Genomic DNA, 26,556 nt, shown 5'->3' with positions numbered 1-26,556 from the left:
TATATCCTCTTCCCTTTGACAAATATCCTAATACTATCAAAATTGCCATACAGGGATATGTTGTCTAAGAGACTCTACCCTGCAATATGAGTGTTTCCATTTTCTTTAAGGGGAAATTATAGTAGGGTATAAGTCCATGCTCCCAGATGTCAGCACCCCACACCACCAAATATATTTTGCTATCAGATGTTTTTGATTTACTCATATATATGTCTTTGCACTAAGTTTCTCAAGTCAATGTCCTGGTAGGGAACTTCAAGCACTCTGAATTGTTTGTAGTATGTGGACCATATTCTACTCCATGATAATCCTACTGATTTCTAACCAAGTTACTTTTGTGTATGGTGGATGTAACATTGTGTGTTAGTCACATGAGTTTAATACTGCACAGCAGCAGCAAACAGTAACTGCTTCTATTTTAAATGTTTTTGGAGACTCACTTGATTTTTTTTTCTTTGAGTTCTGTTTCATTTAATACCAGAATCTTAAATTGCTATCTGACTTTGGATAAAGATTGTTTCCTTGCACTGTCCTATGTAGAAATCTGTTGGAGCATTAATACAAATTAAAGGGTCAGAAGGAAGAAACTGCCTTTTCCTAATAAAGCCTGATTTATTAGATTTGTTTGGGTTTTTTTCCTGCTAACACTTCTATTTAGTAGTGTACCCAGAAGAAGTTTTGTGTACGTGAAAGAAATGGAGAAAAGAGTTCTGAATAATTGGATTTAAATATTCCCTTATTTAATACTTAGAAATTGCGGATCGTTTGCAGATGATTCTGCATGAGATACAACCCCGTGATACAAATTATTATTTTACTCGAGCAAAAATTCTGAAAGAAAGTTGCGGAACAGACTTGGAAAAACTTGTGGATGACAAGCCAGTTGATGTTTCTGAAGATATGAGAGGTAATTCAAATGCTCCTTTTTAAATTAGAGTCAGAATATTTACTTCAACACGTTTTTTAATTTAAGTGCCTATTAAAGTTGGAAGTTATTTGCTATGTTTAATATTTAACTTATAATGACAGTTCTGTCAAAAGCTTGTTGTTCACACGTGTGATTTTAAAAGCTGATTTATATGTGGTTAATTTTTCCTAGTCCACCAGTGAAAAGGAGTCATTTGGTATTAATCTAGTCTCTGTCTTGGGTATACTAGCCAGGTGATCTTAAATACCTTTGAATCAAGTTAACCTTATAATATGTTTCTTGCTGCGAAGTGGTAGTATGGCTTTCAATCCAGAGTTATGTAAAACTTGTGAGGTATTTTTTTGTGTGAAAAAAAATGTAGTAAAAGCCAGTTCACTAAGTGACGCGTAGTAAGCAGCCTCTGCTTGGAGTCAATTGATAAAATTTTAGGGGATGTTGTGAGGCAGTATTGTGTTGTCTAGCATTTGCCTGCGGTAGCAAAAGATAGTTGCAGATAAAAATGCAGTTATCCTGTTTTGCTGTTCGAAAGGCAAGTTAGTATGTTCATTAAAGGAAACTTCTGTTTATAGTATCCAGTTTCAAATTTACAAGATGATCTACAGATTTAAAAAAAATTTTGTGAACTTTATTGGCTCATTTATCTCTAGTTTAAATCCTATGTTTGGGCCCATGTTTTTTATTTCATGTAAATGGGCCTATAAATATAGTGTTCTGGATTCTTAATGTAGCTCATTTGATGGCCGCTAGGTGAGGCTGTTGCATCATCATCAATTCATGCTTGTGAATGATCTCAACATTTTTGAAGTCTTGGTTAAAAACAAATAAGATGTGGTGAATGACATGTCTCTAAATGATATTTGAACTAATTCCAAAACAAAGTAAAATGTTTTTCCTTTAATCCTGAGGTTTTAGTTATTTGTGAAACTTTATTAACAATTGCTTTTCAGTTGTTATTAGTAATTCATTGTCAATTGCTTCATTGACCAAAGCAGTGGACTTCTGCCCTTTGAAACATCATACTTGTTCCTTAGAAAATTGTATATTGTTGGGCTTTTGAAGCAGAATAATATGCTACAGGTGTCTTCAAGATGGAAGTAGTTAGGCTAAAGAAGAATGAGTGCACTTGTTTAGCCTGAGAATTTGGTTTAAAATATTGTGGATATGAATTTTTTTTTTTTTTTTTTTTTACAAAAATCAAGATTAAATTAAGACTCAAAAAACAGAATTATAGTAAAAAATGAATGTGATGTCATAACTCCATTACTCCCTATTACATTACATTATTACATTACATTACATTGTACTTTGTATTACATTACAAACTATTATGGAGTTTGTTTTTAAAGGTAAAGAGCAAACATGTGATGTAACAGCTCAGATGGTATTGGTATGTTGCTGGAGAAGCATGAAGGAGGTGTCATTACTTTTAGGGATGCTGTGTAAACTTTTGCCTTTAAAGACTACATCAGAATCATCAGATGGATTGATAACAGAAGAACAGGTAGGAACACTTTTTTGTTGTTGTTGCTATAAAATCATTACCTTTTAGAAATGGTTACTAAATTTACTAAATTTTCCCAGAAGAGGGAAAGTATGGAAATATTGTATTAATTCATTTACCATTTACTGTGGTGTCAGTAGAACTTTCTATTTTTTTTTAGCTAAAGTAATGTAAATTCTTTTATTTTCAATATTTATTTTCAACAAATTGGTATACTGGAGTAATCAAAACAAAGAAAGTAAGTCATATGTAACTAATATTCTGATAGCAGAAACCCATGAAACATTAACCTAATTTAGTAGTATTAGCACCTTTAGCATGCGTAGGCTTCTTGGATGAAATTCCAGCCATTGGGGGTTAGTTCTGTGTATATCAGTTTGGAAGTATGAATGCTGATTCAGTGCTTCTGGACTCAGTCCAGTTTTTTTGTTTCCACTTTGAAACCAGGAACTTTTGACTTTGGTTAAAACTGTTCTTTTTTTTTTTTTTTTTTTTTAAGACTCAATATTCAGTAATTCTGGGGAGTGAAATATATTTTTTTTCTACATATGTTTTCTATAATACGGTTGATAAAGTTACAGATATTTTGTGTTTGTTTGACTACTTTGCCTAATTTTTATATTTAACTACCACAAAAGTCAGTGCCCTGTCTGGGACCGTTCAAGAGAGGCTTGAGTATAATTTGCAAGAAATTAGTTTACCACAAGCATTTAATTTGGGAATATTTTGTATTTATTGGACTTCTGTTTTTAATTGATCTTTTTGTTTCATTGTGCTTTGAACAAAACCAGTTTTCCAGCATATAGGACTGAAATATGCAGCACGTATTTTGGGTTTAACCTTTTTCAAATAAATATATATTTCTTTTCCTAAGGGGTTGCAACATTCTAGGACAAAATAAATAACAGTATAATATGCTGCTGATCTGATTTTCTTACGGTATCTCATGCAGTGCCTTGGAAGTAACGCTGATATTTTTATTCATGCATTGTCTTTTTTTCAGCTGGTTAACAGCTGTGCTTGCACTGTTGCAAAGCTGCGCAGTGTAGATGTTAGAATATCAATATGCCTTCACAATCATGTTCCTTAATCTGCTCCAAATCAAACAGGAATTGGTATTTTAGCATTACAGTCAACCCTGATACTAGTACCTTGTTCCCACTTGAAAATGAGGCCACTCTAATAGACTGCTAATAAACTTTTGTTAACTGTTGTTGTCTCTCTCATTCTTGTGTAGCAGAATATAACATCTTTATATGGAGAGGAGTAAAGTGAGTTTCAGTCAGATATTCAAACGGTGAACTCTATTTTCCATAAAACCAGCAGGCAGATAAATCTATGCAGACTGTTTGTTTGACTGTGCATCTATAAATAATCTATATAGTTGTGTTTTGCAGGTAGAAAAGTGAACCTTAAAGGTTACAGTCTTGAAGATTGAGTTTCACAGTAGTAGTAAACTGAGGGTGAAATTTTACTTCAGCAGTTTAACTGTTTCAGTATGTTTTCTCTGTAGGAAGACATCAAGCCACTTGTATCTCAATGCATTTTCTTTTTTGTAGGTGTCTTTTTTTTTAGTTTAACAATGTTTATCCATATTTATCTAATTACTTTCAATTGAAAATGTGACCGTAATCCCACCCCTTTTTTTTAAAGGGAGTTGAATCCACGGGTTGTACTGAGGGCTTGATCCAGAGCCCTGTGATGAAGATAGTTCTCCCAGTTTCCATCTATGCCCCACTCCATTATGTGAAAATGAGGATGCATGAGCTGCAGTAGATACCCCTTTGAGAAACGTTTACTAAGTTGGCCTGCCTCTTGGTGCGTGTGGGAGAAGGTTGTCTGGGTAATAACTCCTGTGGGCTTAGAAAGGGTGTTTGTGTTCTTTTGCACGCTGGGCTACTTCTGTGAGCTCATGCTGAGTGATCACTAGTATAGATCAATGTTATGTACTCTTCCTCTCTGATAGGGTGGGCCGTTGCTACATACAGAGAGAAGGTATACAAAGAGAGTAAGGCATGCTGTCTCCTTAGAGCAGTGGTATCCAACCTTTTTGAATGTGGGGCTGGATCACGAAGTTTTTATCACCCAGTGGGCTGATGAGCCATATTCAAAGACGTCACAGGAAGTAGTATTATATCAGGAAGTGATGTCACGTGACCTTTGACACCAATGAAGTTGCAGGGGTTGACATGGCATGCATGCCCCGGTTGACATGGTGCTGCAGGAGCTGCTTGGCTACAACCGGGTTGACCTGGTGCTGGAGAAGCTGCGGGACCAGGCTGGGGTTCACTTGGGGCCCGCCTGGCCTGCTAGTGCCATGCCCAGGTTGACATGGTGCTGCAGGACCTGCCTGGGCAGAACCGGGTTGGCACCAGCCAGGAAAAGTAGCATGCAGCTGAAGCCAGCTTCCCATGTGCTGCTGGGGACAGGAGGAGGCCGGCCAGGTCTGCACCGGCCAGCAGAAGCGGTGGCGGAGCTGTGTGCCACTTGGAACTGACTGGTGCAGGCTCGTCCCGTCCCAAGCGGCACACGGCTCCGCCGCCACTTCTGCTGGCCGGTGCAGACCTGGCCGGGCTCCTCCCATCCCCAGCAGCATGTGAGAAGCAGCCCCCGCAGGGCCTCACGCACGGGCAGCTGGGCCTGGAGAGCCGCAGCAGTTGGGGGGAGACTGGCCGGGGGAACAGACGCCGCCTTGCTGTGGGGCAGGGCAGGGCAGTGGGGCTGGCTTGAAGGGGGGGGTGGTGAGGAGGCAGGTGCGGGCCGGCACTGCCAGCGGCCGCTGCTTGGCCTCCCACATGGAGCCGTTCCCCTGGGCCCCGCAGGGGAGCACCTCCCCTCCCCTCGCTGCCAGATGGGGCCCGCGGGCTGCCCTGCCCGCCTCACCATGGCTCCGCGCTCTGCAGTGCTCCCTGCCTGCCTCACTGCGCTCCCTCTGTCTCTCTGCCTGCCTCGCCACCACGGCTCCGTGCTCCGCAGCACTCCTTGCCCATCTCACCGTGCTCCCTCCGTGCTCTCTGCCTGCCTTGCCACTGCCGCTCCGCACCACCGCCGCTCCACAGTGCTCCCTGCCCACCTCGCCGTGCTCCCTCCGCACTCCCTGCCTGCCTTGCCTTTGTCGTGGCTCCGTGCTCCGTGCTGCCGTGGCTCTGCGCTCCATGGTGCTGCTGCTGCCGCTGTGGCTTTGCATTACGCGGCGGTGGCACTGCCGCTGCCACAGGCCAGATAAAATGGCTTGGCGGGCCGCATGTTGGACAAGCCTGCCTTAGAAGCTGCTTAGTTCAGAGAAGCATGAGCTTTTATAGGCAACAACCTACTTGGTCTACTAATAGAATTTGACAGTGTAGGTTGTTGCCTGTAAAAGCTCATCCTTCTGTGAACCACTTAGTCACCGAGGTACCACCCTGCCCCAGCTTCTGCCTGACTCACGACTGACATTTGCTAACCACTTCTCAGTACAAAGGGAAGATGAAGTTTCCTTGTACAGGCTCTGTTTGACCCCATGTACCCTGGCCTTAAATGGCTGAAGTTAATAATGTGCACATTGAACTGGGGCTGCTTCTAATTTTTATTAAACAGTGTGGAAAAATTAATAAGCCTCGAGCCTTTGCCTGCCCTTGCACAAGGGGTGATGTGGGGAGTAGTGGCCAAGTAGGAGCCTGGGAACCTCAACTTAACCCCTCATGGGCTGTGTGCATCCGTGGTCTGCCAGCTGGACAGCCCTGTATAGATTATCAGTAATCTTTTTAATTTGTTTTAATGGGAGATGCTACCAAATTTTGGAACTGATTGTACTTTTAAATTTTAATTGGCAGGTAAATTGCAGGTAAATGATAATACTTCCTATGAAGCTCACACCCGTCTTTTCACTGTTATACAAATTGGTAAAGTTACATTTTAAAACTCATTAAGGAAAATGTAATAGCATTGGTCTTAGCTGAGAACTAGAGTTGTCTTTGTATGGCACTGCCAATCTTTCAGTTTTAGTTTGTAGTTTTCCTTTCTTTTTAGTTTTGGATCTGTGTTGGATTTATACTAATTGTGTTAAATTGCACCAAATTATGCGGTGGTACTCTTATGTGGATAAACAGTAGTTAGTCTTGGATCATTGTGTCCACCTGTGACCCATGGTATGATTTAAACTTGGACATTGTTGCTTTGATGCCAGCCTTTTCATTGCTTGATGGATTTTTTCCTTCTGCTTTCCCCCTCCCCTCCCCCCAGTTTTACCTTTTGCTGCCAGTCCAGTTTAGGAATGGCCCCATGAGTCATGTGATGTCATATCCAAGGGGTTGGGCAATGGTGGCCAGCAGCTTTTGGTGTCCTTCTTTATTAGGGCATCTGTCATTGGCGGTTTTTTTCCAAGTGGCGTTATTGCCTGTATGTCAGTGTCTGCCCCTAAAGGAACATTTGCTGGGAGAAATTTGTAGGACCCTAGCATCAGAATAAGAGATTGGATTTGTTGGGTGCTCCTGACAGGCCTTGCTTTCTAACCTTGGAAAGAATGGTGCTATGCTTCTTCCATGAAAATTGAGGAGCTCAAGAGTATTATAACTGGCAAAAATGGCTTGACAAGTGGCAAGGGATGTACCATGCACTGTAGGTGAGTCTGTATGATAATTATCAGAACACCCCAGTTCAATCTGACCTGGGAGAAAATTTCTTCCTGACCCTGAACCTGGTCGCCAGTTTGACCATGATCAAGTTAAAGACTGAGTTCCCATGTGCGGCCTCAGTGTGGTCTTCCCATAGCAGCTCAAAGAGCTTACCAGTAGCCATCGTTGTTAGTAAGGATAATCTGGTAGATCAAAGTCCTTGTGCCTGGACCTTTGCACATTTATTGAAAGGGGCAAAGGGATGACGCTGCTTTACAAACACGGTATCAGGAATTCTATCTGAACCAGTCAGTTTTTTGTTCATCTTGGAGAAAAAGAAATTATATATCTGAATGTAGTCATGTAACTTTGTTACTACCTAGACCAGGGGTAGGCAAACTCCAGCACTCATGCTAGAGTGTGGCACATGAAGGCATTTTGCTTGGTGCACATGCATCAGGGCGGACAACAGGGGAACTTTGAGGGCCTGATTCTTGTTGTGGCAGTGCAGCACTGGCCCCTTCACCACCATCCACTGCCACGCATGTGCACCCATTGCTGGCAACAAGCCAGGGCTCTGTGGACCCTGGTGCAGCTGCTTGCAGCCTCCCTGCTGTGAGCAGCCCAGGCTCCATGGTGGGCATCTGGGGCCTACCCAGACTCCAGATTGACTGCAGTAAGCAGCCAGGAGGCTGCAAGCGGCTGCATGGGGGTCTGCAGAGGCCCAGCCTGGCTCGTTGCTGGTAGCGGTGCACGTGTGCCTCAGGGCAGACATTGGGAAGGGGCTGGGGTTGCACTGCCACAACAAGGATCGGGCCCCTCGGGGCTTCTCTGCTGTCCGCCCATGGCACACCAGCATCTTATAAATTGAGGTTGTGGCTGTCTGTCCCAAAATGTTGCCACCCCCTGACCTAGACAGAAGTAGCCCTTCAGGCTTTCCTCCTGCTTCTGCGACCATATCTGGTGAATTTAAAAAGGCCAAATTATCTTATTCAAGAGATTTTCCAAGTCAATCAATCACTCTCTGCATTTTCATGTGTTGTCAACTGGTTTTCAAGGCTCTTGCTCTGAATATGGCCAGCAGTTTTAATTTGTACACACACTACATATGCATGTGCACACACACATGCTGCATGTCCGGCACATGTGCAAATACACACAGCACACTTAAACTGTGCTTTTTATACTGTCTCAAAATCTGAGTTGACTTAAGTTTGTCCCAAAGCTTAATTGACGTTGTATGTGAAAGCTTACTCTGAAAAATGGAAAAGATGAAAGGTCATTTGACAAATGTTATGATTATATGCATTTAATAAATGCTGTTTGGTGTCTGACTTAGTCTTCATTTAAGTGCTACTGAGAGTGAGCTCAGAAAAACTGTGAGATTTAATCCTGTAAGAGACCTTTTTTCAAAAGATGTATTGAAGCTTACAGTTTGATTTACTGAATTTGATTTATTGATATTAAACTTTATTTATTGATATCAGCTACATTTATTTGTGAAGATGCAGATTTACTATCTCACACTTTAAGTATCGCTCTCACTCTACTAAACACTTAAAAGAGAACAGTAGAGACTTTATTTTGCTCCATTATTTGACTTTCCTTAGAAGCTTGAAAGCAGTATGGTTTATCTACCAAATGCATAATTTCCTGTGTGCACCAAGTGCGTAGTATTTCTCGTAGTGAATAAAATCACAACATTTTAAAGTTAATTAATTGGTTTAGAAAATTCATAAAAGTACAGGGCCAGTAACTTAAAATATAATAGGAATCCTCTTCCATTCCTAAATGATCTTCTATAGAGTTTTTTTCTTTTTTATTGGTCAGAGAACATTTAGTTTAATCCTTTCCTGATATCCAAAATAAAACAGTAAGAGTTTAGTGTCATAAGATTAGTGGTTTGGAAGTCCGTGAGTCTCCAAGTGCACTACTGCCTCCTATAACTTGTCCCAAAATATAATTTAATACATTGAAATTACAATATTTAAATGTAATTTATTTATAATTTTTCAGCTAATGACACTTCATTGTAAGGGGCATGAGCTAATTGTCTATGTTTTCATTATTTTTTGAAGTAAAGCTTTTTATCAGCTATGCTCTAGTTATTTGTTTTGGAATTATTCTGACTTGAAGAAATATTACTGTGATTCAGATAAGAGATTGAGAGATGTAGTATGTACATTGTATATGGTAGTGCTTATACATTGAAATATCAGTTTCAAAGGATTTTGCATGTGTGAATGTATCAGTAGCATTAACTCCAAATTACGATTTATCTTTCTTATTTTTTTTAGATTAAAGATATAGGAAATTACTTTAAACATCATCTCTTGCAGTCCAGGCACAGAGGGGCATTTGAATTGGCTTACACTGGCTTTGTGAAGCTCACTGAAACGCTCTCCAGGTAAAACATTCACGACCCACAGATTTCTTATTCTCTCTCTGTTTTTTTAATGTATTAGTTTTACAAAATGTCGCTCCAGTCCTGTAGCTGACTGTAAAGGCAAATCCCCTATGCTTTTTTGGGGATTAATTGAATTCAGCCAGGTTTTATGTGAGTCGAGGAGTCCACTATATGAAGTTAGCTCTATGATCAGGTTAGCTTAGAAATAGCGTTCAAACGTTTGAATGCTTGGCTCTCTAAAAATCTGTTTCCTGAATTGTTTTTGTGCTGGTTAATTCATGGGAAAACTGGAGTGAAGCTGCGGAATCTGCAGTTCTTAAGTACAAGAATGAATTGCAGGTGTGCTGTTTCCCCTTAGCATTTGTATGTGGCCTTGGAAATTTTCCTTGTTGTTGGATGAACTGTGTATTCTGCCATTTAGAAAGTTACCTGAAACATATCACAAGGCATGCCATGAAGTAAACGTGGGTAGCGTTTCCCAGCACGGGGCTAGAATCACGTAGCTCTAGTCAGAGGCAGGTGGCCACTAAGACCTGGCTGCCACTGCCACTTCTCCTGCTGTCCAGCTGTGATGCAGCATGGCATAGCAAAACCATGCATCTGGGTTTTTCTGGATACGTCGTCTATTTGGGTCCTCCAGTCTCCATCTGGGCAGTTTTTTAAAAAGTCAACAAAGGTTTGCTTTGCTCAGCATCAAACTTTCCATGCAGGAACTGTCTTAAGCTTGTTGGTTAAAACCTGGCCTTAGTGAAATAGAGGGGAAGTTTGAATCTAAGCAAGAGATCTAGCAATCGTGCAAATTTACAAGAAAAGCTACTTTTTAAGTTTCCATATCATCTTTTGTTTTATATAAATTAGCTTTGCTGAGTAGTTGGTCAAAGTTTTGTGCAATCTAAGTTCAGTGCCAAAGAGGAGAAGAGCGGGAATTAAATTCAAAAGGAAAAGTATGAGAGCGGGGGTAAAACTGGTCGTCTTTAGAATAATAGAAAATTAGGTTGGAAGGGACCTCAGGAGGCCATCTAGTCCAGTGGTTCTTAACCTTTTTGAACCAGGATCCATTTGTAAACATCAATGACCAGTCCTGACCCAGTGCCCCACACTTCCGACCAGCTGATCCCCGTGCCCAGTTCCCAGCCCCTCAGTGTGTGGGGCGTGGGGCTCCAAGCTGTCCTTTGCAGGCTGGAACTCTGCCATTCTGCAAGGGAAAACCCATGGTTTCCTATGTTTTTCTCCTTTAAAGAAGAACCCATTTCTGAAGATTGTTGATCCATTTTTAAAGTCTGTTTGTGACCCTTTCATATATTCTTGCAGCCCACTTCTGGGTCTTTACCTGCGGGTTGAGAAATGCTGATCTAGTTCAAACCCTTGCTTAGGGTTATCATAGGACTGGGTTTTCCCAGGCTTGTCCTATTTTTGGCTCATTGCCCTCCTGTTCATGCAGGTTTTTAAAATTCAAGCAGATGTCTGGGATTTTGCTCTGCCTCTGCTTTCCCAGGCACTTCCAGCTTGGCTGCTTGGGGCTGGGAGCAGGGGAGCAAAGTGGTTGGCTGTCAGGGGATCACATGCTCTGCACATGGGCACTGGCAAGCTGCTTGCAGGTAAGAGAGACTCAGAGAGATTGTGTGTGTGCATGCACGTGCGCAAACTGTATAAACAGTAGGACTTGGGGTGTGGGTGGGGCAAGGCATGGTTCAGGAGCACCAGCAGGGCTAGGGGGTGGGATACAGTCGGTCAGGAGTGAGCATAGCAGGGCTAGGGTGTGTGTGGCTTAGGAGTGAGGGGCAGAGGCAGGGCATGGGCATATGACCTCCCCCCCACAATCATATACCACTTCCCTCTCCCCCCTGCTCTCCCACTCTCTTCAGCCCCCTCACTTCCCACAAGTGTCCTCTTTCTTGATACTAGAAATAGGGTAACCCTACCCTTGCACAAACCAGGGCCATCCCCAACTATATCATTTCAGCCCAGGCTTTGTTTGGCTGGGTCTTAGAAACCTCGAAGGATGGAGATTCCACAACCTGATACCAAACCTGATTCCACAACCTGATACCAATCTGATTGCTGATATGCAGCTGGGCAGCTTGGAGAGCAGTGTCCAACTGTTAAGTCTGTTGTGGGGGAAGGTGCAAGGGGGGAGGGAAGGAGCGTGGCGGGGGGCAGATTGAGGCCCGTGTGGTGAGGGAGGGAGTGGGGCAGGGTCAGGTGCTGCACAGCTGGGATGGGGTGCAGGATGGAGCCACATCTCGTCCAGGGGGCACGGGGGCTGCTCCTGCTGTTGTACACACCCTAGGAGCATATGGAGGGGGGGCATGTGCCCTTAGATTCATAGATTCATACATGTTAGGGTCAGAAGGGACCTCAATAGATCATCGAGTTCGACCCCCTGCATAGGCAGGAAAGAGCGTTGGGTCTAGATGACCCCAGCTAGATGGTTATCTAACCTCCTCTTGAAGACCCCCGGGGTAGGGGAGAGCACCACCTCCCTTGGAAGCCCGTTCCAGACCTTGGCCACTCGAACTGTGAAGAAGTTCCTCCTAATGTCCAATCTAAATCTGCTGTCTGCTAGCTTGTGGCCATTATTTCTTGTAACCCCCGGGGACGCCTTGGTGAATAAATACTCACCAATTCCCTTCTGTGCCCCCATGATGAACTTATAGGCAGCCACAAGGTCACCTCTCAACCTTCTCTTGCGGAGGCTGAAAAGGTCCAGTTTCTCTAGTCTCTCGTCGTAGGGCTTGGTCTGCAGGCCCTTAACCATACGGGTGGCCCTTCTCTGGACCCTCTCCAGGTTATCCGCATCCCTCTTGAATTGCGGCGCCCAGAATTGCACACAGTACTCCAACTGCGGTCTGACCAGCGCCCGATAGAGGGGAAGTATCACCTCCTTGGATCTATTCGTCATGCATCTGCTGATGCACGATAAAGTGCCATTGGCTTTTCTGATGGCTTCGTCACACTGCCGACTCATGTTCATCTTGGAGTCCCCTAGGACTCCAAGATCCCTTTCCACTTCCGTGCCACCCAACAGGTCATTCCCTAGGCTGTAGGTGTGCTGGACATTTTTCCTCCCTAGGTGCAGCACTTTGCATTTCTCCTTGTTGAACTGTATCCTGTTGTTTTCTGCCCACTTGTCTAACCTGTCCAGGTCTGCTTGCAACTGTTCCCTGCCCTCCGGCGTGTCCATTTCTCCCCATAGCTTTGTGTCATCTGCAGACTTGGACAGAGTACATTTCACTCCCTCGTCCAAGTCGCTGATGAAGACATTAAAGAGTATTGGTCCAAGGACCGAGCCCTGCAGGACCCCACTGCCCACACTCTTCTAGGTCGAAGCCGACTCATCCACCACGACTCTCTGGGTGCGACCCTCCAGCCAATTCACCACCCACCGGACTGTGTAGTCATCCAAGTCACAGTCTCTTAACTTGTTCACCAGTATGGGGTAGGATACCGTATCGAAGGCCTTCCTGAAGTCTAAGTATACGACATCCATCCCTACTCCTGTGTCCCTCCCTGGATCTGTGCATGGAGTTTGGGCAGGCTTCTGCTGTAGCATGGGGTGGTGCCGAGCTCTTCCCAGTGCATGGCTGGGTTAGGCTGGGCTGTGTTTGGGATGGGTGGTGGCAGCACCAGGGAGGCTTATGGTGTGGGCTGCAGCCACCCTAAAATTTGCCAAAGCCCCCCTCCCAGTGCCGCTGCTGCCTGCCCTGCGTGCAGCTCGGCCCAGCCCCCCACCAGGAAGAACCCGGCGCAGCCCCTGGTCCCAGCCTATAGTGGCTGGGATCTAGCCCATCTTCACCCTGCCCGCAGACTTGGGGGCACACATGCCCCATGCCCTCCTGGAATATGTGTAGTGGCGGAACCTGCTGCGTCCCCCAGATGAGCTGCGGCTCTGTCTCACACCTCGTCCCGGCTGTGTAGCGCCTGCCCCAGCCCCACTCCCTCCCTCACCACTGGGACCTCAATCTGCCCCCCCGCCGTACCCCTTCCCTCACAACAGACTTACCAAGTGGACCTGACTGCTGCTCTCCACGCTTCTGGGCTGCACTGTTGGACGCCTGCGTGCTGTGCTGCAACTGCGCGCATTCATGGGGCATTTATTGGCCACATTATCGGCCACATCAGTCAAAAAAAAGCCGATTGCCAATACGGTCAGTTTTCCTTATATCGGTGCCGATCCAACATGGGACCGATGTATCAGTGCACCTCTAGTTATAATGCTCCCTGACGGCTCCTTGGAACCCTTTTTATGCTTATATACATTCTGTCACGATTCATGTGTTAGAGTTTTATCAGTTTTTCAATGCTGGGGAATTTTTAAAGAAAATATGCTGGTGGGAGCACAGCCACCTTGTAGTGAGTAGCAGCTCATGGGGAAAAAAGCCCGCCAAGGTCGCTGAAATGCAGGTCTCTGAACGGCACAGAAAGTGTCATCCTAGCTCTAATAACATGGCTGTTGTTTTCATCTTATCACAGATTTGGCACTGTTACGCTACGTTTGAAAAACAAGACTTAAAGGTGAACAGGGCTGCCAGTGTTTTAGCATATGAAGCAAAAACAGTATGTTCAGAAAACCCTGCCACGCGCCAGACTAACCCCAAATTTGACATGAATGCCAGTATAAAAACACAGGAAGGTAATCACTGTGGCATGTTGAGATCTTTGGAGATCTTTGGCTTCTCTACAGGAAAATTTGTGGAGGAACATATTTTGCAGATTATAAGCTAAAGCACAGCCATACCTCTGACACATCAGAGACTGTTCTTCACGGATCAGAATGCTGCCCTGAGCCTTTGTTGGAAAGTGTAGCTTATAAATTCAATGACTACATAAGTAAATACAAGTGCACCTGCTTTCTTTATAGTTTAGCAAGCCGTGGCTAATTCTTATATTATTCCTCCTGCAATTTTCAAGCTACGTGTTTGCTTCTGAAAATAAATTTCTAACCGCCTCTCCTATGTTGGCAGATTTTTTTTCATATCAAAGATAACTAGTCTATACCTTGATATGTTCCCAGCTAACTGGACAAATTAACAAACATAATTTGTGCCATCATGTCAGTGAAATGAGTCCCTTCTGGAAGGGCCTATATCTGGACATTTGTCCTTGTTTTTTCTTATGACCATCAGATTGAGATGCAGAGAATTCCATGGGTCCTTGCTGGGTAATTTCCAAGATTTCTGTTTTAGGTCTTTGGAATAAAACAGTTTTCTCTCTTCATTTTAACCAACTTTATTATAAACTTTTTTCTCATTTATCCTATTTTTAAAGTTTCTGAAATAAGTCTCCTGTTTTATATAACCTTAATTACTTCATTTTTGCTTTAAAAAAATGAATTTGTAATGCTAAGGACATAGAAGATGACTAATGAAGTCTTGCTATTAGTTTTACCTTTAACTACAGTTGTGCTAAAGAGAGAGAGTGTAAAAGACAGTAGGGCAAATAATTAAGATTATTGGGCAAAACACAGGTATGTTAAAAAAAGTTAATTGCAATGATGTAAACTCTCTTCAAATTGTGTTCAGTATTCACCAGTCACAGAATAAATCACATGCAAACAGTAAATGTATACTGGAAGGGTGTCCTTCCTGTATGTGGGATGCAAGGGAAAGAAGATTCAGTAGATTTAAAAGTTTAATAGTTTTGTTGTATGTTCTACCATTGTTTTTAAAGGTCTCCTTGGCCTCCTCCCATTACTTCAAGGAAGGTTTTTATTATTGTTGTCATCGTCACTCTTACTGTTGTATTCTTTTACTCTTAAAGGTAAAATGTGGGTAAAATGTAGCTTGGGTTTAGCAAGGTTAAGGCCAAATTAACCTTCTAGGTAACTATTTTTGTTTTGACAAGGGAAATGTGGTAGACCTGATTCCTCTGGTATTTGATTCAGTGTGGGTGGAAAAAAGATGTGGAAAAAAACCCCAGTGCTTTATTTGACCTGGTTCCCCAGCATCTGTGTAGCTTGCACTCCAGTTGAGCTTTTTGGTGCTTTTATTTTTAATACCTGATTCTCGATTCAATCAGCTATTAGGTAAAAGCACCAGAAAGCCCCTTTGAAGCGCGTGAGCTATACAGATGCTGGGTGAGCCAGGTCAAACTTACACGATTCCTCTTCTAGGCATGTGCTGTGCTTGGTGTGGTGTGCCAAGCTGAAAGTAAAGTGCCTGTAAGCACCCTATTATTTAAGCTGAAGTAAATGAGGATTAGTACAAGAATTGTAAACGGGATAAGGGTCTGAGAAAATGGGTGATTATGAAGGTTTTCCAAAAGCTAAGTGGTGAAGGTTTTGAAATGTTGATATTGTTTATATATTCATTAGTGGCCTGGAATGATAGGTTTTATGAGCCCTGCTCTGAGACTGCCAAGAAAGGGCCAGTAGATGGGTCTGCTACTTTACCAGCTGTGACTAATGGGTCAGTTAATGACATTTGGCATAAAAAACCTGTGGCTCATACATAGGAGGGAAGCTGCCAAAGTGGATGGCTGCCTTGAAGAAGCTTCCCAGCTACTGGAGGCTTTGCTTGAGTGGTAAAGTGGCAAAGATGGAGTATGAGAAGACATGGCTATGAGAAATGCAGATAAAGGAGGATAAGAAAATAAGTATTCTTAGGAAATGGCTAGCTGCCTAACAAAGGGAGCTTGTCTTAGCTGGAAGAGGATGAGCATTTGGTTTCCTCTGGGTTGGGGAAGAACTGAAAGTTGGTAATAAGACCTACTGAACTCTGAGTATTTACACAGCTTTTTCTTACCCCAGTGTGGGGAGGGGAAGACCTAAATAGTCCAGAGAAGATAGGTGGTGACACGAGTGCTGCTCTGCCAGGCTTGGCAATACTGTGATTTTGTTTGACCACTGACTGAGATATTGATATCTTAGCACAAAAAGTTGGAGCACAGTAATGGAATTTGCTGAAGATATATAGAGTTGGGAGCCGTTGCCAACTTGGAGTCTCATAGCAGAGTTAAATGACCTTGAGGCTTGAGTAACAGACATGGTCTGAAATTTAATAATGCAAAATATGAGGTCATGCGCTAAGGAATCAGTAAGAATTTCTACCATAAAGCTCAGAAGCTGAGGAGCTTATCAGTTGGAAAGGAGGGAGGAAGAAAAGAGTCTGGCTGCACTAGTTGATCAAAGTATGACTAAGTCAGCAGCGTGATATAGTTGTGGAAGAAGTAAATTTTGATTCTAGGTGATATCAGTTTGTGTATTTCCTGTAGAGGTATGTGTTAGTGCCATTGTACTGAGGAAGCGCTGTTAATACCTCATCTGGAGTGCTACTTACAGTATTGTATTCAAGAAAAACAAATTGAGGACACAGGGGGGCTGCTGGAAGGGCTGCTAGGATGATCAGGAGAGTGAAAAAGCCATTCTGTAAGAAGGGACTAAAAGAGTTTGGCGTATTAAGTCTAGCAGAGCAAAGGCTGGGAGCATATAGGAGTGCTCTCTGTAAACATGTTGCAGGAATGGGGAGGGGGAGGTAATAACACCACAGAGGAAGAAGAGATGTTTAAACTGAAGAACAACTCTGGCACAAGAACAAATGAGCATAAACTAGATCTATTCCAACCTATTTACATTTTGGCTGGAAATGTAGAAGCAGTTTTCTAATCAAGAGAATAGTGAGGTTTTTTTGGAATAACTTTTTTTGTGGGAATGGTGCAGGCAAACAGTTTTTAAAGATTGCACTTGATCAGTTCATGGAAGAAATTATATGCTGTGTCTGTTCATAATAGCATGGGACTGGATTCAGTGATCCAGGAGAACTGTTGTAGTCTTAGATTTGTTTAGGGCTTTCAAAGGTAAGAGACATTGTTCATGTTCATAGTGTTCATAGATGTGATGGGCTGAGGGCAGATGACCAGATACAATAAAAGAAGCTACTTAGGTTAAGGATGTCTAGTGTGTATCTTTAGTTCTGCTGATTTTTTTAAAAAATATTACTTAGTAAATTAGTAGTTACTGGTAAATGCCTTTAATATTAGCCACATTAATTAATAGCCCCTTAAATCAAGTCCTTTTTCCAAATAGCTTGCAACAGAAGGAAAGACAAACACATGCCAACATATAGCAAACAGTAGGAGTAGGAAATGTAGGGTATAGTCAGAAAATTGTAGTTGCATTACTAACCTGTAGTTGCATTCCTGTTGTTCCTATGTAATCAGACCATCAGTCCCCATCTTCCTGGCAGTATTCAATGTTTCAAAAGAAAATGTCAAAAAAAGGAACAATTCATGGATAGTTATGGAATAACCAACCTGCAAGTTTAACTTTAATAATAAATTTTAATAAAAGATAGCATAAAAGGACAATAAAATTATCTCCTTAATTTTTCTGAAGACTTTTGTATTGATGATCTTTCTCTTCTATATTATTTTTGTGCACTACTCTGCTTTTCTCTGGTTTCACAAATTATTTCTTCATAGGAAAAATTAGTTTCTTTCTTTTGCATTGTTGTGCTAAGACTTAAGGAGTAGGGTGTTCTTTTTCTTTCTTTTTTTGGACTTAACACTGATGCATCTTTTCCCTTTCGTTTTCTGGCCATAGCTATTTTTCTGGTATCCAAGCTATGCTGTTAATGAGTTAGCTGTCTTTCAGCACTGTGTCACTATTCATTGCAAAGTGATTTTATAGCAGTCCTGGCTAATAATCTCTGTTTATAAGAAATCTCTGCTGGTTAAAAGATGGCAGAGATTTCTCCCATTAGTTCTGTATCTTTCATTAGTTCTGTAATTTATGTTACAGGATACATTAGTTAGAGATATGTTGATTTTGTTTCTTTTGCACCAGAGCATTCTCTTGCGTCCCTTTTTATAAGGGTATGGTTTGGGAAGAAGGAGGGAATGACAAGAGGGTCCCGTGTTGGAATATCCCTCCCCAGTCTTTTTTCAAAGGGATAGAGTGTGGTAAGAGAAGGAAAGGAGGGCATGTGGTAGAGCAAGTCGCATTTAGTTGTTCGCCCTTCCTAAGGTCCGTGAGCAGCATTGTGTGTGAAGTTACCAGCTACTTCAATACAGCTCTATTTTTTGCTGGACATATGCCATTAAGAATTTGGGAGTTGAAATTGGCTCTCTGGCAGCCAGCCTCTCATTGCTGCACTTCAACAGAATTTGGGCAAATTGGAGAAACGTGCCCAGTTTGTGTAGCTCTGCTGAATTCCAACCTGCACTATCAATTTTAGATTTAAAGAATTTTCCCCTGAAGTGTTTCTGATATACAGCTACTAATTCGTGTTCTGGAAACTAGAGCTGGTTGAGATTTCTTGTTGAAAGTTTGTTTTCTTTGGAGACTCTCAGTTCCCCCAAACCAAAACATTTTGCAGGAACAGTCAGTCTCAATTCAAATGTTGTAGTTAAGGTTTTCTCAAGTCGACGATTAAACTTCTGTTCAGAATGGGTGGAATAAAGTGAGACCCCTGAAAAGCCGACAGCTCAGTGATTAGGAAATTCCCTGGGGACATGGAATTTCTGGTCAGAACGAGAAATAAGACAGATGACTGGATCCCTGATAGCTGAACTAAGGAATTCACCTGGAATGTGGGGAATGTGGAGACTTAAGTTGGGCCTTCCACAGCTCAAGACGCTAACCACAGGGCATCGATTGTTTTAGTTTCTCCTGTTGGAGCTGAGCTCCTCTGTATTAATAACTAAAATATTATTTGAGCCCACTCTTGTGCTGTTTATCATAGGAAAATATTAATTGCAAATGTTTGCTGTGCCACACACACCGACTCCTATAGTTTACAGATTAGGAAACTCGCTTGGAAAGTGAGAGCTACAGCTGCTTGTACCTGGGCCTCGTACCCCCTAGATGAGTGCCCTAAAGACTGAGCTGTGGCTAGTTTGGATGCATGTGTTTTTGGGTTTTGGAAGGTTTTTTATTGAAAAAAAAAATCCAACAGCTCTGGAGCTTTTTGTAACACAGAATGGAATAATGTTTGGGAACTTCAAATTATAGTAGTTTGCGTAATTGTAGGATTTCATATACAGCTCTAATTGCAACACTCTACTTCATTAATGACTCAGAACATAATTGAGCTCCACTAAGGTATCCATTTATAGGACTTTTTTATTTTGCACTAAATTCAAAGTGTTTAAAGGAGCCATTTCAGAGTAACTGAACTAAAAGCATGTATTGAAGCTCATTGAAAGTGATTAATCTCTCATACCAGCTGGTTACTGGTTCTCTACAAGTCCAGTACATAAAGATGCACAAAGTTCCACTGGGGAGCTGGGAACAGACACTTCTCTGTGTCATTAACTTGTACTGACTCATTCCATGACTTTTGAAGTTGCATAACCTGCCCACTTCAATGCCCCTTCTGTCTGATAACAAGAGTTCTTAGAACTTGAAACTATTCAGCAGATATGCAATTGAAGCAAATTGTCAATTTATAAAGAAGCTACTGAAAATCTTAATTCAATGTAAAGTAAAATAACAGGTCATTTGTTGCATAATTCTAGTGAAAACTTGCTCAGTTGTCGACCAGTTCAAAATGTCTGCATATGTCCAACACTTTTTTAGCTAGATAGGCATGTGAAATAATGCATAAACAACCCATTTAAGTAAAGGCTATTGAAGATGGGTCTCCCAACTGTACAACTGGTTCAATAAATGATATCACAAAAAAATCCTTGCCCCATGCATTTTTTTTCTAACAAAAGTATTTAGCCCTCTTTCCCTTTAGGTAGCATGTCCACCATTTTACCATGCTTGCAAAAATGTGAATCTGAGAACTCAGTCACAGGTAGCTAAAATTGTGATTGGCTGCGATTTAAACATCAAAAAATTCAGTCCGCTAGGAGAGAATTGTGATAGTCATGGAATAAGGGGGTATGCTAGCACATCACAAATTGGTTGTCCCAGTCTGTGTAGATATTGGCAATTTCTTTTTTAACTTTGAATATTTTTGTTTTTGTAACTTTTTTTTTCCACTTGAACTTAAAATAGGTTCATCTTTTTTTTTTGACTTGGACAATAAAATCTTTTTTAAACCAATTGCTGCATCTGTGCTTTCCACTTGAAATCATCCTGATCATGATTTCCAAAGCATGCCCAACACAAGTTTATTCATCTGGTAGTATAGGTGATCAAAAGTGCTTGCTTCCAAAAAGGAAAACAAAATGCACACTGGAACCCCTAAATGTGTTTTTAAAACTATATTTACTTGTGAAATGGCAACACTGGGGTAGATCATTTCTCAATTCCTGCAGAAGAGAAAAAAACGGCAGCTATGGCTCTTAATTGCTCATTCACCTCCAATTCTGGCCCCAACCAGTGTACAGCATAGCCTGGTCCAGAGCTACTCTGCATAGTTCTGGCTCATCATGGGCATTCATGTTACTTTCTATCCTGGGGACTGGAAGAGAGAGGAAGTGGAGGGATGAGTCTAAGACAATTCTATTCACTCCTTAATTAAATGGGGTTCTCTTATGAAGTAGGTATATTCTGGAATTGGTTTCACCCTAGATGGTGATAACTTACTGGGGACAGGTTCTTGTCTCTTTGCTTAATGTTTAACAATTAAACAGACAATGGTTACTATCTTGAAGAAAATATGAATACCAGGCAAAAGAAAAAGAGCAAATTACAGTTTGCCTGTTGGAAAAGCAAAACAATACCTGGAAAAAGACCTCTTCCTCACATGGTAAAGGATTACACTGATTGGAACACTGAATTCTGAATATGTGTGCAAAGCAAACACTTCTAATTATATGACATGTATGCCAAAAACCTACTAAAATCCAGGAAATCCAAAGCTAAGGTTGACCCTTCATTGTTAACACACCATTAATTTAGATGAGAAGTACTGCCAGAAGAGTTATAGAGAGAGACTTAGCCTTAACTTTGAATTTCCTGGCTTTTGGCAGTTTGTCTCACAGATTTATTGTATTTAGTGAAACTGATCAGAGTAACTGTTATGGACATGCATTCAATTGTTTTAACTGGAAGAAGAAAAGGTAAATTTGCAAAGCCACAAAAACCACTGATGGAACTGCAGCTGAAGTCATTTACATATCAAGTTACTGTGTAATGTTTTAATTACAGACTTTAATGATTTGGTCTGGCAGAAATAATTACTACCTCAGTCTGATGCATATTAGGTTTCCTAACCTGGTAGGTGATGTGCATGAGTTTGTGATCACCATTTTTACATTGTCTGGCTTTATTATTTGCCTTAAACTTTAGGCCCACCTGCTGCTTAGGAGAATAACCTCCCTGCCAGACCATAAGGAAATATTATTGCCAAATGTAAGGGAGTAGCCTCCTCCTTTTCAAAATCAATAATCTATAATCTTTTACTTTAGGGCCTTGGTGGGTAACAGTAGGAGGTAGAATTATTTGTGGCAGTTTCAAAGCAATACAGTTTTAGGGGAGTTTGAAATGTATTGGATTGCATTTCAGCATACTTTTCCCTATTACTGCTAAAGGAAGAAAGTTCCATTTACTTAAATAAATAAATAAATAAAATGGAATAACCTTTTTTTGTGTAGCATGGCACAATTTAAGTATTACATTTATATGTTACCTTGTGCTTTCCGGTACTGCAGTGTCTGTATCATAAGATATTTCTTATCATATTGGAGTAACATACTGAAGACAGAAGCACTCAGCTTGAATTCTTAACAAAGAAGTTCAAATCTTGTTTTAACTAGGGAGCTAAGACTAACAGCCAATTAATCAGAAGTATTAGCATTTGCATTTGTTTAACTTGTTTAACTTGCATTTGCACATGGGTTAACTTGAGTATAGAGCCCCATGGAGTACAGTTTACACTAAGGTGCACTGATATGTTGGTCACATATTGGATTGGCTCCAATAAAAGGAAAATTAACATTATTGCCAATCGGCCTTTTTTTGGCTGGCATAGCCGATAGTGTCACTGATAAATGCCACATGCATGCATGCAGCTGCAGCATGCATGCGGTCAGAAATGCAGCCTGGTAGTGTGGAGAGCAACGCCTGGCCAATAAGTCTGTGAGGGGAAAGGAGTTTGGGGTGGGGGTGGGGAGGTAGATGGAGGGCCCCATGGTGAGGAAGGAAGTGGGGTAGGGGCAGGGGCTGGCCGCTGCAGAGCCTTGGGGTCATGGACTGCACCAGCCTCTTCCCAGCAGTGGGGCTGGGCTTGGGGTGGGTGGCAGTGGTGCTGGGAGGGGTGGCTATGTCAAATTTTAGGGTGGCTATAGCTGTGACTTGGATGACTGCACGGTCCGGTGGGTGGTGAATTGGCTGGAGGGTCGCGCCCAGAGAGCCGTGGTGGATGGGTCGGTTTCGACCTGGAAGGGCGTGAGCAGTGGGGTCCCGCAGGGCTCGGTCATTGGACCGATACTCTTTAATGTCTTCATCAGCGACTTGGACGAGGGAGTGAAATGTACTCTGTCCAAGTTTGCAGATGACACAAAGCTATGGGGAGAAGTGGACATGCGGAGGGCAGGGAACAGCTGCGAGCAGACCTGGACAGGTTGGACAAGTGGGCAGAAAACAACAGAATGCAGTTCAACAAGGAGAAATGCAAAGTGCTGCACCTAGGGAGGAAAAATGTCCAGCACACCTACTGCCTAGGGAATGACCTGCTGGGTGGCACAGAGGTGGAAAGGGATCTTGGAGTCCTAGTGGACTCTAAGATGAACATGAGTCGGCAGTGTGACGAAGCCATCAGAAAAGCCAATGGCACTTTATCGTGCATCAGCAGATGCATGACGAATAGATCCAAGGAGGTGATACTTCCCCTCTATCGGGCGCTGGTCAGACCGCAGTTGGAGTACTGCATGCAATTCTGGGCGCCGCACTTCAAGAGGGATGCGGATAACCTGGAGAGGGTCCAGAGAAGGGCCACCCATATGGTTAAGGGCTTGCAGACCAAGCCCTACGAGAAGAGACTAGAGAAACTGGACCTTTTCAGCCTCCGCAAGAGAAGGTTGAGAGGCGACCTTGTGGCTGCCTATGAGTTCATCACGGGGGCACAGAAGGGAATTGGTGAGTATTTATTCACCAAGGCGCCCCCGGGGGTTACAAGAAATAATGGCCACAAGCTAACAGAGAGCAGATTTAGATTGGACATTAGGAAGAACTTCTTCACAGTTCGAGTGGCCAAGGTCTGGAACGGGCTTCCAAGGGAGGTGGTGCTCTCCCCTACCCCGGGGGTCTTCAAGAGGAGGTTAGATAACCATCTAGCTGGGGTCATCTAGACCCAGCACTCTTTCCTGCCTATGCAGGGGGTCGGACTATTGATCTATTGAGGTTCCTTCCAACCCTAACATCTATGAATCTACCCCTTCCAGTGCTGCTGCCACCCAGCCCACCCCCAGCCCAGCCTGGGCCCAGTCCCTTGCTGGGAAGAGACTGGCATAGCTCCTGGCCTGAAGCCCGCAGTGGACAGCCTGCCTTCACCCCACGCACCAATCCATAGGGGTGCATGCCCCCCATGCCTCACCCAGGGGTATGAGTAGCAGTTGGGAGCTGCCCTCTGGATGAGCCTCCCGTAGCTCCATCCCACTTCTGGCAGGGTCACATTCACTGGCCTGGCTGGGGAGCACCTGCCCCTCTGCCCCCACTATGCTCCATTCCTTGACCCCCATTACCCCCCCCTCCATTCCTTGACCCCCATTCCCCCCCCCCCATGTTCCCTTCATGAACATGAAGTCATGTTCTCTGACCCTTCTAATGTGGCCATCAGGATGGTAGATGAAAGGTAGCTGCAGTTCACAGATCTAGTAATCCTTGAAACATCTGTGAAAAGGTGTGGCAATAGGATAGAACATATGTGGTGTCACTATTGGAAGGAATGATTTCTTTGAATATTCATTAGAAAAGATAGAGAAGGTGCAGTGTCTGTTGCCTAGGTACCTGCCTCTGCTTGTATCCTCCTGGCTGGTAGGTATAGCGTGAGTGACAGTTGTGGCAGTAGAACTATAATGCTTTTAACATGTAAAATTATATCATATGTAACATAGTGAGAAAAGAAAAAGTAAATGGAGAAAAGAATAAGGCTCCTTCAGCTTGCATATTCCTCTTCTGACTTTTTTGTCTAAATCCTGACTTCTCTTGTCTTTCTCCTTATTTCAGCCACCCAGGTGTTCTGTAGGAGCTAACAGGCCACCCAACTGTTTAACTGGGAGACTAGTTAGGACTTGTGTTATGGTACGAATAATTCCTATAGGTTGGTATAATTATAGTTGTATTAATAATAATGGTTAATCCTCTTTACAGGCTTGTGCTGAGGCATCAGTGGAAGCATTTACTTGTTTTTAATAAAGACGTAAAATGGCATTCATGCGAGAAAAAATTACTAAAAGAGTGCATTTGAAAAGGCTATGTTAAGGAGCTAGCTTTATCAGCTAAATTATATTTTCTTGAACTTTTTTCTTCCTCAGGCAACACCTGGAATAGAAGTAGACTTGATGTTCTGCTCCTTCCCAAAATTCTTTTGCTTAAGGCTATTCCTGTAATTTGGATAGAAGTATTTATTTTTAGAGCTTTAAGCCATACAAGAGGTAATGCCAACTTGTATAAGAACGATGGAAAAATACTTCATGGCAAGAAAACAGTTCAGACACTTGATAAATAAGTCAAAGGGCTTATAAATAATAGCACCTTTTTCTGTCTTCACAATATGTTAGATGCATATTTTGAGAGTGTATTTTATGTCTAAAATAATTGGACATTGGAATTATATTATATATTATATAATTATATTTCCAATGTCCACATCAAATATTCATTGGGCCATTTAGCTGGGGCAGTATCCTACCTCCCAGACCCATTGCAGGTGGGATACTGGCTCAGTACTCCCTATATCCGGGTGGTCATCCTATGTGCAAATCCTAGGCCTCAAGGCCTGTGAGTATGGACGTCCCCAGTCACATTTGACCTTATCCATGCACTTATTGCTGACGGCTTCGGTTCTATTTCATTGTATATGTTAATTTCTACTGTATAAGATTAAAGATGTTAAAATTAGCGTTAGTTAGATTGTGCCCACCATAATCACCATCTTAAAGATCCTTAAGATAATTGTACAGTTATCACAAAGCCCTCAAATGAGCACAAAATCAGTTAATGATTTACTATGCTGCAAGACTTGTTCACACTGACCTTATACAGGCCTTGGCATGAGTAAACAGATAGACTTTATTCAGTGTGCTGATTGTCAGCTGAATCAGACTATGATTCAAAAACAAAAGGAAGTGAAGGCCCAGGATGGAATGCTTTTCAGCAAGAACACCTGACTTCAGGAGTTCAAACCAAGGGACTGTTAGCAGAAGTATTTTGGCTGATTTTGCCTTTTAAAGGAGAGTCTCCTGCATAGCCAATTCGCTTTTGTTTTTTCAAACTAAAAAGCACTTTATTTACATTGTGCAGAGTTTCTCATGAGTTTGTGTAGTATCTTGCCCCTTTTGGTTTTAGACGCTCATTACTGTGGCATTATTCTTTAAATGCAGAGTATAAATCATACCAATAGAAAACCATTAATGTTCCAATGACTGTCTGATGAAACAGAAGGTAGTTATGCATTTTTTGTTTAAAGTTGATTTTTTTGGAATGTAGATTTCAGAGGTATTTGAGTAGTTAAGTTACTTGAAACGGATGAGCTGGTAGCTTTATGATGCAAATCCAGGGTCCTTCGATCCAGTGCTTCCTGTTAAGAGAGTTCTTGTCCTCAAGCAACCAGCTTTTAAAAAACCATCTTTGTTATGTAGATTAAAAAAAAGAAATAAGGAAAAAATCTGTGGCATTATTGACATGAAACACATAGCGTTGAACTGGCTTGGTAACAGCTCTTATCTGGTTGCTCACAACCTAATAATAATTACCTAATAAACTCTTAATAGTTTATTAATAATTACAAAGTCAGTAGATTTTTGTGTCTATTTTTAGGATACATTTGATTGGTGTTTATGCACGTGGAATACCACTGCCATGAGTAGTAGATTTTGAGAAGGGAGGGAGAAATCCACCTCCACTGCTAAATATGCTACTGACTGGACCATTAATACGGTGCATCTTTCATCACCTACTATTTTATGTGCTCATTTATGCAAACATCATACTCCTGTTTTACAGATAAATAGAGCTGGGTTTAGAACCCAAGTCACTCTGCTGTGCTACTTTAAAAAAAAACCTTCTAAATTCCTG

At 42.3% G+C, this 26,556-nt stretch overlaps 1 protein-coding gene and 1 long non-coding RNA gene across 8 annotated transcripts in view; one reads left to right on the top strand and one right to left on the bottom strand.

The window, feature by feature from the left end:
* THADA (THADA armadillo repeat containing) overlaps positions 1-26,556 on the top strand; it is a 290,497-nt gene that overhangs the window by 38,902 nt on the left and 225,039 nt on the right. For all 7 annotated transcript variants that reach the window (XR_009457443.1, XM_019483252.2, XM_059718568.1 and 4 more), the window contains exons 21-23: positions 752-907; positions 2,275-2,429; positions 9,319-9,428. Coding sequence is in view for 6 of the 7 variants with exons in the window: in XM_019483252.2 (XP_019338797.1) it covers positions 752-907; positions 2,275-2,429; positions 9,319-9,428 (421 nt within the window). In the remaining variant the exon portion in view is untranslated. The remainder of the gene's footprint in view (positions 1-751; positions 908-2,274; positions 2,430-9,318; positions 9,429-26,556) is intronic.
* LOC109282169 (uncharacterized) overlaps positions 9,437-26,556 on the bottom strand; it is a 52,586-nt gene continuing 35,466 nt past the window's right edge. The window contains exons 3-4 of the long non-coding RNA XR_009457466.1: positions 17,551-17,604; positions 9,437-9,857 (exon numbers count right to left, since the gene is read on the bottom strand). This is a non-coding gene — a long non-coding RNA (uncharacterized LOC109282169). The remainder of the gene's footprint in view (positions 9,858-17,550; positions 17,605-26,556) is intronic.

Source organism: Alligator mississippiensis, chromosome 1, assembly GCF_030867095.1.
Source record: "Alligator mississippiensis isolate rAllMis1 chromosome 1, rAllMis1, whole genome shotgun sequence".
NCBI lineage: Eukaryota > Metazoa > Chordata > Crocodylia > Alligatoridae > Alligator > Alligator mississippiensis.
This window is presented reverse-complemented; position numbering and strand designations above follow the sequence as displayed.